This window comes from Solanum verrucosum, unplaced genomic scaffold, assembly GCF_900185275.1.
Source record: "Solanum verrucosum unplaced genomic scaffold, falcon-dt-bn FXZP01000128.1, whole genome shotgun sequence".
Lineage (NCBI taxonomy): Eukaryota > Viridiplantae > Streptophyta > Magnoliopsida > Solanales > Solanaceae > Solanum > Solanum verrucosum.
In genome coordinates this window covers 1,252,334-1,267,976 of record NW_026020327.1, presented here as the reverse complement: position 1 = coordinate 1,267,976, position 15,643 = coordinate 1,252,334, and the positions used below count along the sequence as shown (strand labels likewise).

General features: G+C 30.7%; 2 protein-coding genes across 2 annotated transcripts; both read right to left on the bottom strand.

The window, feature by feature from the left end:
• Nucleotides 1–181: 181 nt before the first annotated feature.
• LOC125835941 (acetylglutamate kinase, chloroplastic) lies at nucleotides 182–1,551 on the bottom strand. Its single transcript, XM_049515051.1, has one exon. The coding sequence runs from the start codon at nucleotides 1,436–1,438 to the stop codon at nucleotides 395–397; it is 1,044 nt and encodes a 347-aa protein (XP_049371008.1). The 5' UTR covers nucleotides 1,439–1,551; the 3' UTR covers nucleotides 182–394.
• A 5,044-nt stretch (nucleotides 1,552–6,595) lies between these two features.
• On the bottom strand, nucleotides 6,596–8,080 carry LOC125835709 (protein NODULATION SIGNALING PATHWAY 2-like). The gene has a single exon (XM_049514815.1). The coding sequence runs from the start codon at nucleotides 8,078–8,080 to the stop codon at nucleotides 6,596–6,598; it is 1,485 nt and encodes a 494-aa protein (XP_049370772.1).
• Nucleotides 8,081–15,643: the final 7,563 nt, after the last annotated feature.

Sequence of the window (15,643 nt, the reverse complement as noted above, 5' to 3'; positions counted from 1 at the left end):
GAGGGCAAAGTTCACCATCAATCCTAAGCATGTCTAGTTCTGCAGTTCCATTGAAAGTCCTATCTGAGTGGAATGTTGAAGAAAATAATGCCTTCAGGAAGAGTATATACATTCAAACATCAGTTTTCACATTTATCAGGAATTGGAAAATTTTCACAAAGTGACTGTGCTAGTAATACCCACTTGATCTTTATTCATACAAGAAAAACCATTAGGATGGGACCATTATCATACAGAATACAACAGAATTCAGTCTGTCTACCAAAATTTTGTAGCAGAGTGACAACATATTGATAAGAGAGAACCATTAAGGTTCTAGAGCTTTGAGAAAGCTTATCTTGCTAAACCATTTGAAACTTAATAAAATAGTTGATCAACTCACAATAGTTTTTATCTAGCCAGTGATCATTGTTCCAGCACCTTCATCAGTGAGAATCTCAAGAAGTAAGGAATGTTGCAGCCTTCCATCGATAATACTTGCAGTCTTCACCCCTTGAGCCAAAGACCTCACACAACAATTCACCTTGGGGATCATCCCACCGGCAATCTTGCCATCATCTGTCATCTTCTTCACTCCTTTTATGTCAATCTGCTTCACCAAACTCCCAGGATCATTACGGTCTTCCAGAATTCCAGCCACATCTGTCAACAAGAGTAGCTTTTCAGCTCCAAGAGCGGCTGCCAACTCACCTGCTGCTGTGTCTGCATTAATATTGTAGGATTGACCCCTCTTATCAGCTGCAACAGACGCAATCACTGGGATATGGTAATTGTCAATGAGAGGACGCAGTACACTAGGGTCCACACTAGCAATGTCACCAACAAAACCAAGTTGTTCAGAGTTGGGGGAAGGACGTGCAGTTAAAAGGTGGCCATCAATTCCTGATAACCCCACTGCAGTTGCCCCAGCCTTGTTAATCAAGGAAACCAAATGTTTGTTGACTTTACCCACCAAGACCATTGATACAATCTCCATGGTTGAGGCATCAGTGACACGAAGGCCATTCAAAAAGTTGGGTTTGATACCCAATTTACCAAGCCATTGGTTGATTTCAGGACCACCCCCATGGACAAAGACAATGCGCATACCAACACAGGAAAGAAGGACAAGATCAGCAATAACAGAGGCCTGAAGTGCCTCAGATTTCATCGCAGCTCCTCCATATTTCACTACAATAGTCTTGCCTCGAAATTTTTGAATAAATGGTAGTGCTTCAGAAAGGATTTTCACTCGGGTTGCTCCAGGATAAGATTGAGTATCAGGTGCAATGACGGATTCCAAGGAAGTTTTGAGGCATGAGGCCTGAAAAGGGTTGCTAAGAATGTTTCGATTGGCTTTGATAGCTGGAATGGATTTCGGAAAAATGAGACTGGAATCTGGAAAGTTGGATACTTTGGTGACTGGGGAAGAGAGTGGGAGGGTTTTAGCAGCCAACATCCTCTATTCCTTTACTTCCTCCCCTTCTCTATTGAGTCTAAATAGCAGCGGAAGTGTAACACTACAAGTTCTTAAAGACCGTTCGTTTAATGGGGTCAATGCGTCAAAGAAACCAGCAACCAAAACAAGCCATCAGTTAGCACTTGAACCTCAAAAATATCCCACATAAGAAAAATATACTTGAAAACCAGCATATTTGAGAAAGCCTCAAAACATAATTGGGAAGAAATCAATCAAATTAGATACATAAGATACTCTAATAAAATTCAAAAAATACCAATGAAACCCTCTAGGTTCATCAATAAGAGCAAAGTTTCTTAATTGTCACAAAGTTATAAAAAGGAAAGTAACACAAACAAATTAAAGCAGAGGGAGCAAAAGTAAGCTACTAAACCAATAGATTAAAACAACTCATATGTAATTCAAAATTCACAACAAGACTCAGCATATACTGGCTAAATCGGTCTCTAATTGGCATTTCATCAAATAGGTAATAGCAGTAGAATCAGAGCCATTTCATACAATTAAAACTGAACATATAACTTGTCAATCAGAAACTTAAACATCATACAATAATCTGTTCAAATACATTGAAATCTGCATATCTATATTTCGCGATTAGGCGCAAATCCCTAAAAATAAATTCCAGAAGAAGAAGACATTTAAAGGGTTAATGTACCTGGAAACAGTGTGTCTGTGTGTGCGCGACCATGAAAGAGAGGAGGTGGCTGTCTAGAAATGCGAGCTCAATTTTCTCTTCTCCGATAGACAGATTCTAAAAAAAAATCCGTTGTTTATATCATTTGTGTTTAGTAGTAGTAGTAGGTGGTGCCTAAATTATTAGACAAAGTAAAAGAAGAGATAAATGAGATTCATGTGGGAAAAATATATACAAAATAGTCCTTCATGTTTAAAGGTTGTCCAAGGAGGTTCGGGTGAACACTCTGAGATGTTATGATGGGTTTGATTTATTTTTATTTGAATGTAAATTAAAATAAGCACATTATTCAAAATTTTAAATTATAAATGGTCTTGAAATAAAAATTTAGAATTGTCTTTAACTCTTGCTTGGTTATTGATCTTGAAATAAATTATCATGAAATAAAATAATGAAATGATAAAAATAACTTGAGGTCCCTCAAATCTTTTTTTCACGGTAAATTGTATTTTTATAAATAAATAATTGCTTCTTAGAAATCATGTAAGTAAAAGTTATTTTTAATACAATAAATCAAATCCTTAGTACCCAGATAACTAAACCCATCATAACTAATAACATAACTTGTCTTCAATTCAAACGAAACCTAAAAGCCTGGGCTAATTAAGTTTGAACCAAATCTAAAAGGGATCTCACTAACAATTACTAGAATCATGTATTCTTCGGATTTTTTAAAATTGTCGATGGGTAAGTGTTTGATCCTTCAATGGTAATGTTATCTTAGAAGATGCGACATAGATATAATAACATTTTTGAAAAATTCGTACAACTAGTGTCGGTGTCATTTGTCATTTTTTGTGTATGATCAGTGAAAGGAGTTTAGAAGTACTATAAGTCAGTTGCCTGGACAAAAGTATTTTGTTATGCATTAGCATGTCTTAAGGATGTTGGTGCTATCTTATGAGTTATGTGAATCAAAGTTTCTTATCAAAGTAGTTAAAATGTTGAATTCTTGGGTGATATGCATTTTAACCATTTAGTTTAATCTTCATTTCTTACACCTTATGCATTGTTGTGAAATAGGGAAGGAAGACGGGAAAAGAGAAGGGATAGTTGAATGGAAGATATGTAATGGAGAAAGTAATTTAAAGAGGGGGATTTGGGAAAGACGTAAAAGAGAAATTTTTTTGTTTATTGGCTGGTTAAAAGAAGTAAACAAGATAGTAGGAAAGGAGATCATTCTCTTTTCAGAAAACAACGTGGGGGAAGTTATGAGTTAGAGTATTACATTGCTCTTCTTTCAAACTCTTGGTTTGAGAGTGGTGTTCATGCCAGTTTGGGTGCACCTCAACTCATCTACCAAACAGCTTGTTACAACCCACAAATGCGTCCAAGCATGTTTCTTATCTACAAGTGTCGAGCTCATCGAATTTTGGGACTGAAAGCAGCTTTTGGCTTCATTTCTTTCCAAATTGCAATAGTGGGCATATTTGTTGAAACAATAGTGCACAAGAATGACAAAAGAAGGTAACTCTTGAGCAAATCCCCTTCACCTACCTCTACTGCCCAAGCTATCTATACCATAACTGATTATGTTTTTTCAAGATTATTGTCCTCAAGACTCGAACGAATGAGCTACTAACCTAATATATGTAATTCAAAATCCACAACAAAACTTAGCATATACTGTCTAAATCGGTCTCTAATTGGCATTTCATCAAACAGGTAATAGCAGTAGAATCAGAGACATTTCATACAATTAAAACTGAACATATAACTACCAACAACATACAATAATCAGTTCAAATACACTGAAATCCGCATACCTTTATTTAACGATTAGGCGCAAATCCCTAAAAATAAATTTCCGAAGAAGAAGACAATTATAGGGTTAATGTACCTGGAAACACTGTGTGTGCGGCGGTGAGAGAGGAGGCGGCCGGGAGCTCAATTTTCTCTTCTCCGATAGACAGATTCTACCGCTGTTTATACTATTCGTAGAAGTAGGTGGTGCATAAAATTATTAGAAAAAGTAAAGGAAGAGATAAATGAGAATCATGTGGGAAAAATATTTATATACAAAATAGTCCTTCATGTTTAAAGGTTGTTCAATATTTTTCTATTTTATACTAATATCTACTAAACAAAAAATATGGCATATATAGCAAATGAGAAATAATAATGTGATAAATGACTACGAATAAACACCAAATCTCCACCTAACTGATGACTCCCAAGAGATAAATTTCACGACTAGTACATTTTAATGAACTTTGACTATAAGCGGGCAATCACTATCTAGAAAATATATGTATAAGATCCAAGCTAGTTTTGTTTCTTCATCGACCACCAAGGTACACAAATAATATGAGAAAAATGGTAAATCAACTTTTTGTCATTCGTCTCTCTCCTGAATCTCGCTCGTCACTCTTTGGCTCGCCTCTTTCACTTTATACAAACACAAATATATAAATTGTGTTTGTATAAAGCGAAAGAGAACTGTATATACAAATACAAATATATATTTGTTCATCCTACACACTTATTTAACATTTGGCCATAGATTTCCCAAATAATATTTGGGGCAAAATTTGGCAAATAGTGTTTGTCCATACAATTTGTCATTATTTGGCAAATATCCCAAATTTCCAAATACTAGTATTTGGGCCAAATCTCATTATTTGGGATCTTTTGAAAATTGAAATTTTATACCAAACTTTTATCTTTTACAAAAACACCCTCTATAGTAGTTGTTTGCGTTGTATTACATAATTTTTTACGTGAATACCAAAGTAGTGATGAAATATTCAGTGAATATGAAAGTGATGATATGGTTGTTGATGAAAATGATGAACAATCGACTCAAGGTAGCAAAGTCATGTGCTTTGTCTACTTCACGATGTATGGAATGATGCTTGTTGCACTCACTCCAAACTATCACATTGCTCTAGTGGCATGGACACTACTTGTTATTTGTTGCAACGAAGATCCAATTGACTTGTAATACAAGCTTATGGTTAGTTTTGATAGTTTTTAAAACTTATGGGTATAAATCATATTTTTCTAAAAAGTGAAATATATTTCACAAATACTATGGTCAAACACATAGTGAAATTTCACCAAATAATATTTGCCAAGAATATTTGGAAATCTATGACCAAACGCTAGCTAATTATACAAATATAAATCTTCCCCCTGCCCAGTTCTCTTTTGTCTTTCTCTCTTTCTCGCTTTATACAAACACAAATTAAACAAAATACAATATATAATTTGTGTTTGTATAAAGCGAGAGAGAGAGATTTGGTATACAACTACAAATATTTTAACTCGATTCAATTGTACACAAATTCAAATTTTATGCAGATATACAAACACAATCATTGATACATATACATAGTAGTTACATATATACAATTATCTAACCGATATACATATACAATCGCTGTGATTTTATACAAATCAAATATCGCAAATAACAAAACTGTAGTTATAGAGCTCTAATATAATTTTATGTTCGCTATTCCTAAAATTTGCTCTTTTATATATGTATATGTATGTATATATTTGTGCACTTCGCAGTTCGCCCGATTAGCTTTCTCTAAGGTGAGGATCCTATTGGCCCAGCCCATGTTTTAAATAAACTAAGCCCATTAATTTTAGCCCAATGTTGATCAAGGAAATCTTGTTAACCATGATCACCAAACAAAGCATGTTAATCATGATTAAGTGGTAAATGTCTATATTCAAAATACATTTTTTTTTGTATTTATTGATTTAATGGAAACATCCAAGTTCTTGTTAAATTAATTTTATTTAGACCTTTAAATTTTAATATGACAACTGTTGCTCAGTTGTACATGAGAAAATGACAATTACAATGAAGAGGAGTCGGATCTTCGTAACACACCTCATGAATGCTAAATAAATGTTAGGGAATAGACATTAGTATTAAGGGTGTGTTCGGTACAGAGAAAAATATTTTATAATTTTCTCATGTTTAATTAGTAAAAAGAAATTAAAAATACTTTCTCCATTTGTTGTTTATTTTCTTGCAACCATACTTCGAATATTCCTCTTTTGAGTCGAGGGATTATCAATCGAAAACATTCTTTCTGCTCCACAAAGGCAAGGCTAAGATTGTGTATATATCTCAATTCCAACTCGTGAACTACACAAGATTTATTTTTGTTATTGTTGTTATTTTTTCCAAGTACACACTCGGATCCCATAGCCGTTGTCCCCCTACTCCATACCCTTAGGCGATCTGTTTATTTTCGAGAAAAATATGTTTCTTCGTAGCAAAAACACCATAATATATCACTAGATTGCAAGCTAACAACCCACTTAGAAATTAGAATGATAATCAAGAAATACAATCTCATTAACTCAATATTTCCCAAAACTAACTTCACTATATTTACATTGTAATATTTCAATAACCTCCAAATCTAACTAATTCCCATGAAATTTAATGTTCCAAAATTTATACTACAAAAATTTTAAAAAGATATTGAACTTGAAGGACTAGAACTTGATGATGTAGGAACCCAAATGGAAGCACTTGTCAAAGGCCTTGATTTCCAACACAAAGCCAATTTGTTTTGTTCATTTTGCACCCAATACCCTCCACTAAACAAACTCACCAAATGCTTAGCTTGTCTCACATTACTTGAACTCATTGGAATTTGTCTAAAACCTTTTAATGAATAAAGCCCTTTACTCCATTTTTCCCTTTCTAATTTCTCACTAGGGAATTGTCTTAATGAGTCCAAAATTCTAACTCTTAAAAATTCTTTCTCAATGACCCTTAATGCTAACTTGTATCCTCCACCAAAACCTCCAAGAATTGAATCATATATTGTTGTGTAATGATGTAAAGCCTCACAAAAGAACTCAACAAATGACATAGATGAGATTTTTGATAAATTGAAGAGCTCTTCTTCAACTAAGACAACAAGTTTAGGGGACAATTTTCTTAGTCCATTGAAAAATGTCTTGACTAGTGAACTTCCCCTTTGTGGCATGTGAAGTTGGTGGATCATAACATTAGCTATTAAGTTGTTATGACCCTCAACAACAACTTGTATTTTTTCCAAGTCCTCTAAGAGGATTTGATCAAACATGAAAGGAAGATTGATAGAATTAGCAAATTCTTGAAGTCTTTTGCCTGTCTTTTGTACATGACATGAGTTTGAATGATCACTAACAAGTGATGTGATCCTTAGAGAAGAATTTGTGTTTCCTCTTTCAACCAAATCAACCATCAAAGGAGGCCATTGAATGCCTTCCATGATGTCAAAATCCAATATATGAACTTGTTGACTCCCTTTTGTTGCTTCAAGGATCGCTTGATTCGCGGTGAAATGAGCAAACTTAACATAAGGGGAGATTTCTTGAAGCATTTGGAACGCGGTCATTGAAGACGTAAACTCAGATTGATATTGATATTGATTTTGATTCAACAATTCATGTGATGAATTATTCAAGGTCTTGCATAACAAGGCTTGAGTAAAATACAAAGCCAATCTTTCAACAGGGGAATTTTCTCTGTTTTCTTGATTAGAAAGTATTGTATTAAGCCTCAAAACAACTATAGAAGCAAGATCAAGATTTCTAGCTTCAATAGCCTCAGCTCCCATAAGAAGAAGATCAGTTACACTTGTTTCCTCCATGAGGTGATCTTGAAGGAATTCAAGACGTGGATTGCATACACGTGATTTTTGACTCTCTCTCGAGAGTTCAGTATCTCCCTGAATAATTTCTTGTTGCGTGTTTTGAAGGGGGATGTCTACATCTCCATCGATGAAATCGAAGTCATTTTGGAAATAGTCTAGTATGTCAACATCATTAACAATAGTTACAAAATCTTGGATTGAACATTGAGGGTTAATAATACTAGGATTATTCCAAGAAAATGTGGTCTCTAAGTTGCTATACTCAATATATGGATTAATGTAATTTGGTTGGAAATTTTCACACTCCATAATTTTTTTTTTAAAAAAGAGGGAATATAATTGGAGATTTTGTCTAAAGGTCTAGGACAGTTTTTGTTGCTTGTTAGCTCTATTTCCAAGTGTTAGGGAACATGATTTATATATACACAAAACTAATATTAATAGGAATTAAAAAAATAGGGTTTCAAAGTAGGAGTAGATGCAACTTGACCTAGTAGACACTTTTAAACAATTAATTTTTAAAAAAATGATTGCTCAATGCCAATAATAAAGGAATCTTTTGCCTAATGTGATGTGTCGAGGGTACATTCATCAAAGAAGTTTTCAAATTATTTTTTTTCCTATTTGGTTTTCAAAATTCTTAATTGCAAAAAATTGACATCACATGATATAATAGTAACAAAATATAGAGGAATATAAAATATATATAATTAAAAAAAGAACTTTGAATAAGCACAAATTAATAATATGTTCAAGGCTTAAATCCCCTTTTCCCCCACCCTCCAACATTGACACCCACAACACCTTCGTTTTAAGACATTTTATAGATAAGTAAGTAATTATACTAGATTTATTTTTAGGATTAACCTAGCTCAATATATAACATACATATATTGCGAGATTAAAAAAAAAGTCATTTCATTTCAACAAAAGACTCGCACTTAAAGGGAAGTTAGAGTTCTAGCTACAGATTTGACAAAAGATTTTGCTTTCTTACTACTATCTCGAGAAAAGCAATTGGATTGGATGATGTCATTAGTTCTTTTCTTCTCTTTCCCGAGCATAACTTTGGCAAGATCTTGTATTTATGTTAAGAAATTCATTCAATATTTATGAATAAACTCAAAAGTTTGGATCTTTAGTGTCTATACTCAAGTTCCCTAGTTTTTGGTTTGTGCAAGGAATCTTTTTGATAATCCAAGATTTCTATTTTTCAATGATATTCTATGATTTAAGATAATTGGCTAGATCCCAAAAAACCATTTTATAAAATTTATTAATTTTCTTTTTTATAAAGCAAATGGATTTCAATTCTTGAATAATTCACACCACTTTTGCTTTTATTGGAGCACAATATTTTCCATAAAAAAACAAGAAGAAAGATTCCTTTTTTCTTTGGTTTGAGTATTTCTGACAAAACTAAGAAATGTTGAATATTTCTTAATTGCTCCTTAACAAGAACATGAAAATGAAGTTTAATTGGGAGGTGAAAAGAAAAAGACATCACTAGTTTACTTTCTTATTTGGTGCTTGATATTTATATTGGACCCGACTAAATCTGAATTTCCGTCAGAAAGTCTTATATTAGAGGGGTGAAGAGCCTCCTAACATGCAAAATGACTCTGTATCCGGTGGAACTTGAAACTGAGTCCTCTGAATTCTCATTAAAAACAAAAATATATTTACCGCTCCATTGAAACCCTAGTTAGTATCATTATTTATTTATTTTTGGATTAATTGATTCCATAATTAGTCAAGAAATTAACTTGATTGATTCCATTGCTCACTTCTTGATGGTCAAATTACACAGGGACATGAGGTTATTAAATTAACAATTATTATAAGTTGTTAAGAGTTTTAAATTTACTTGTGCACCAATGGGAATTGTTGATCCTTGTCCACTTAACTAATTATTTCAGCCATGCCAAGCCAATAACAGTAACTAGCTAGGAGATAAAAAATAATCTTTCCCATCTTTAACATTTTTCACTATAATTAATTTTCTTCATTGGTCTAACATTTAATTTGTTAATATATTCTTTTATCTTTTTGGACTTTTTCATCTGAAATAGTAAAAACATTTGCAAAATAATATCTCAAGGTTTCAACCAATAGCAAGGAGCATCTTTTCGTAAGGTCAACCACTCTAAAAATTATGGACTACTAAGTTGTTTAGCTAAGCGTATAAGTTGATTAAATTAACTTATGTATTTTTTTTATTATTTGCGTGTTTGATTATATTCATTTCATATCCGTCATTACTTATTTTCTTTACAAAGATGCTATTAAATTTGTATTTGTTTGTAAAAAGTTTAAGAATATTTAAAATTAGCTTATAAACACTTTTACCAAACATGTCAGCTAGTACTTATTATCGATTTCAATACTTCCATCTTTATACGTAACTACTTATTAATAAAATTAGTTTTAACACTTAAATAATATTTTTCAGCACCTTAAAACTTAACAATTATCTACAATATGTTAATCCAAACGGGTATGTTCACAAATTAAGTAAACTTAGGGAAAGTCAAATATAATATTGGACTTAAATTCACTTGAAAAAAATACATTAACTGTGATTAAGGTTAAATTTTTTAAAATATAAATTTGGACAGAGAGTTGTACAAAAATATTCTTATCAAAACATAAATTAAAAAAAATAGAAAATATTTTTCATTCTTAAAAAAATCATTGTCTACAACTTTAAATTATTTTTGTAACAAGCAAATTAAACGTATATTTGTTGAAGGGTGGGAATTAAATCTTAGAGATAGTTTTCATTCTATTATGTTCCAAATCACTAGTTTGGTAGGTATAATGAGAAAAATATTATCTTAATTCTATCTTTTCTGTCAAACTTCAACTTTATTCTTAATGGATGCTGCACATTAAAAAATTAAGATATAAACCTATATGATTATTAATTTCCACTTAATTATACCATGTAGTTGCAGGGAAGGTCTATTTTAGTTACACATTTCTAACCATCGCAACTCTACTTCATATCGAAGTTGAACATTACAAATAAAATCGTCTTATGAATTCAATGTGAATTTAATTAATCGAGTTTTAGAGTGGAAATTATACACAGATGGTAAACTACTAGTACAAAAAAAACATTACTTCATGTGCACCCCTTTTAAAAATAATTGTCAATCTAGAAGTTTGTCAAAAATTTTTTTACTGTCTTCCACCTCCCTCCATTGTCGTGGACGTCATAATACCTTAGTGACTCAACTCCGAAGTTTATCCACAATCGTACTACTTTGAGTCAGCTTTGATATCATATTCATCATAGTCTAAGTTCAAAAGTACGAGTAACATATGAACTTGTTAGTTGTCTTATATAAAAATTTTATTTTTTAATTTCTATCCTTCCTTTCAAATATAAAATTTGTCAATATTATATTTACTCCGTCTTCAATAATTTTTTAGCCTAAAAACCCATTAATCATTCTCAACAACCTGATGGCTGATTCACACTAATTTAACTAAGCAAAAATAATTTTTATTTTAAAATTAACTTTGATCTTAATACAATTAGTGGCTCATATAAAAAAAAAATTCTTCTAATGACTCATATTAAATTAACTTTGATCTTAATACAACAAATTTAAAGTTGGAAGTGGTGCATTTTATTTTCAATGGTAGATCACTAATATACCATTTTCTTGTTAACCAAACACATAAAACAATAACATATCCATCGTAGAACAAAGTGTACGCAAACTTTAGTACTATCTTAGAGGTAGAGAGCTTATTTCCAATAAACCCTTGGAAAGAACAATTTCAAAAATTGATGAAAAATAACATCAGCTTGAATTCATAATAAAAATATTATATTTTAAAGTTCTCAATGAGACAATAGTGTGGAAATTATTGCCAGAAATTCCCAAATTTCACGTGGATTAACTCATTAATTAAGATTAGATGCCCAAATTAGTGTGAAAAGAGTAATAAACTAACCAAAAATAGCAAAAGCTTTATCTCAAATAATTCTAATGTTTTTTTTTTTTTTTTTTGTTCACACAAGAATATTCCCATCAAATTACTAATTAAAAATTAAGTAAGGTTAGAAAAGGACATAACTAGAAACAATTCAAAAACTAAATTTTATTAAGTTTAATTATCATAGTACATGTGTGCTGAGAACATACGAAGCATATTATGAAAATTCGGATTAGTATCCTCACTGAAATTTTTAATTAATTAGACGTATAATTAATTTAATTGACTTTTTATGAGACACCAAAAAGTTTTGACGTACTAGTTCACTTCATAAAAATATTTTAATTTAGAAAAAAAACACATGAAACAAGTCCAAAATGTAAGTCTTTATTTTTTTATATATATATTTTTCTTTTTATGGAAATATTTACATTTAAAAAAATGTTTTCTAGCCCAAATTAAATGCACGCGTCGGAGGGTAGCCGCCCAGTTTTGATTTCTCATTGTTTTATTTTTCATTATTAGTTTTAAATAATTTATATTATCAATATAATTTTGTAACACCCTAGGGTTAGGTATATAAGAAAATAAGTCTCGAACGTGACGCGTTTTAAGGTCTAAATCTAAAGTAAATAATATTACTAATGGATTGGATTGATATAGATCGTGATATCAAAGTCATTCCACGTGCAAGTTGCAACCTTGGATGATAGAGGAAGAACTTCACGTTCAATTTTACTAAGTGAATCTCACATTTATGGAAAATATTTTTTCTAGAAAAATAAGTTTTTTTTAAAATGAAAAATATGACTTTCTAAGAAAAACATGCTTCATACATGACATTTCAAGTTCAATTCATTGTCTTTTCCCCACCCAACCAACATCCTAATCAACCCTCACTACTTGATTGTCCCAGCCCTCGTCACCTATTAACCCCAATCGTAACTCCATCTCGTCCATATAGTATTTTGCTAGATTACATATAAATATTCTTAGAATAATATTTTCTAGTTGATTTAACGGACACTAAAGGATAAGTAAGAAATATTATTTTTCAAGAAAATATTTTTATATAAAAACAAAATCACTACTAAAAATAAAGATTTTTTTTCCTATGAATCAATGAGAAATTTGTGTTATAAAATATGATTTTTCAATCCCAGCTCACTGGAAAAAACACATGATGGAAAATAAATTCTCATTGAAATACTGAGAATAGCACTCATTTTTTATTTTCTCACTGATTCAATCAAATTATCTATGAAAATAGTCGCTAAACATTTCCAATGGAAAATTTCAATTAAAAAATAATAATTTTTTATTAGTGTTAATTCGTTCATTTTCTCTATATTTTCTAGGAACATTGTCATTGAAAAGGTGCTTTATTCAACAAATGGCCTTTCCTATTTCTAAGAGGTGCTTTACATAATTGTGAAATGATATATAAAGTGCATAATCGATCTCGTTGCAATCTTGAAAGACACATGGGACTTCTATTTTAATTATTCAACAATTTAATTCATTTATATATGTTATCTAGTGTTTAGTTTGAATTTACATAAACTACTCGACAATTTAGGAGTATATTTTCCTTGTAGGAATAATTTTATCATTTTTCTATTTTAAGTTTACAAGTAAGCATCAACTTGGGTAGGGGTATTTGAGCTCTATTTTATGTGCTTATCTAGTTTGATGCATTTAAATATATAGCAATGATCAGATGAAAAATAAACGTCAACTTCAAGATTTCACTAAGGAGATTTAAAAAATAAAAATATAATATGTGAGATCTGAATTTACAATCTCAAGGTAAATTTTGAACCTCCTAAACCACTCAATCAATTTTTAGTCATGGCTTTCGAGGACATAACATCTATATACAAAGTTGAGGGGGTTCGGATGAACACCTTTATCCCTCCTAGATTTGTCGTTAGGCGAGTATAGCTCTTAAACCAAAAAAAGGTTGGAACCCTTTTTCTATTTTTAATGCATTTTATTTTTTATTTGGCTCGATTCAAACAAAATGAGAAAAAAGATTCGATTAATAGGTAGCATTACTTTCTCTTTTTTCGGTATTTAATTTCTTTATTTTTTTATGGAGAGTCTAATTCGACAGGAATTACTTCTAATTGCATATATACAATAGAGGTTTGGTGATAAGTTAGATCTTTGATTGATTAACATTATTTTTATTGACCTTCTTCTTTATTTAACTCACAAGAATAGGAGGTCAAATTTCAATTATTATGAAAGTTAATTGAATGAACCTATATTGTTCTAATTTGATCTAAGATGAAAAATATAATGCTTTGTAGGGTCTGAACCTATAGTATTGGATTTGGAGATCATGTTCTATAGTAGTCTTTTTTTGTCTATTACACTCATTCACTCTAGTGATTGCTTCATATACTAAGTTTTTTTTATCTAGCATATTGAACTTGTTTATTCCGCTCGCTCTATAACTCTAAGAGCAACTGTTTTTGGATTATTAAAGAAATCACTAATTCTAACTATCAAACTGTACTAATCAAGGTTGATCTTATTAACCTCATACTTCACCAAACCCAAGCCAAATGCTAAGCATAATAAGGTGAAGGTCAATATCGTAAGGCTTTATTGAAAAGCTTTAAAAGAGAGAGCAAGATGGTGGAACATGAGCATAGGATAAATTGAGAAATTTATTGTTGAAAGACCGCGTGTGTATGTTAAATGATTGAAATCATACGAGAAATTTTTTTTTGGGAAGGAAATCATTTTAATTTTGATATTTGATGATAATCAAAAAATATTTTCGAAGGAAAATGTTTTTTCATGACAAAGGAAAAATGACTTTCATCACGTATTAGCAGAAGATGGACTTAAATCTAGTGTAGAAACCGTTAAAAGTGACTAAAATTGTTGATAGATTCAGTTGGCATTTGACCATAGATTTAGCTAGCGTTTGATCATAGATTTTCAAATTTTTTTGACTAATTTTTTTGGGTGAAGCTTTCCCAATCATTTGACCATATATAGATTTTGGGAGAAATATTTAACTTTTGATAAAATATGATTTATACCTATAAATTTTGAAACTATTAAAAGTACTCATAAGTTGATATTATAATTTTAAAATGAGCATGTGTCGTGAAAAATCATGATAACAAACACAATTAATATGAATCTGAAAAAAAGGAAGAAACAAAAGGAAAATAACATTGATTGATATATGAAAAACTACTATTACAACTTGTAATCGAAAATGACTTTGAAGAGCAAGTCCCAATAAGAGTTGATAAATATGTGTATAATTGTACAAATTTTGTATAATGAACTAAAATTGAAATTCAGTCTAAAACTATAAATCGACCTACTAAGCTACTGAAATTCTCCTTAACAATATCATTTATTTACTTAAATACAATATTTTGTTCTCTATATATAATAATAGCGAATGACACTGTTAGCATAAAGTGTAGATCTTGTGAGTTCAATGATTTAATGATCAAATGTGATATTAAGATAAAATTGGTAACTTTTTATTTTAAAAGAAATAGTTTATTGACTTTTTGGGATACTTAGACAAAGTGAAATGTTCTCTCTATTTTATAAAATATAATTTAGTGATTTTGATGTGATAAATAAAAATTGGATGATTAATCCGCAATATTAACCCATAATTTAGTTTCATTAGTTAGTAGAGTGTGCTATCTTTTTAAATAAGTTAAATATAGCTTTATACAATGTAAATTTAAATTAATTATATTAAAAATTTCAGATATTAGATGATTATATAAAAAGGTTTGAAAAAAAATTCTCAATTAGTAGAAAATATTTCCTTCTTAAATATAGTTTTATGCGGATCAAATCTGAATTAGTTGAGTTAGAAATTTCGAATAATAAATGATTATATCAACAAAACAAATAAGTTTCTTCACTTCT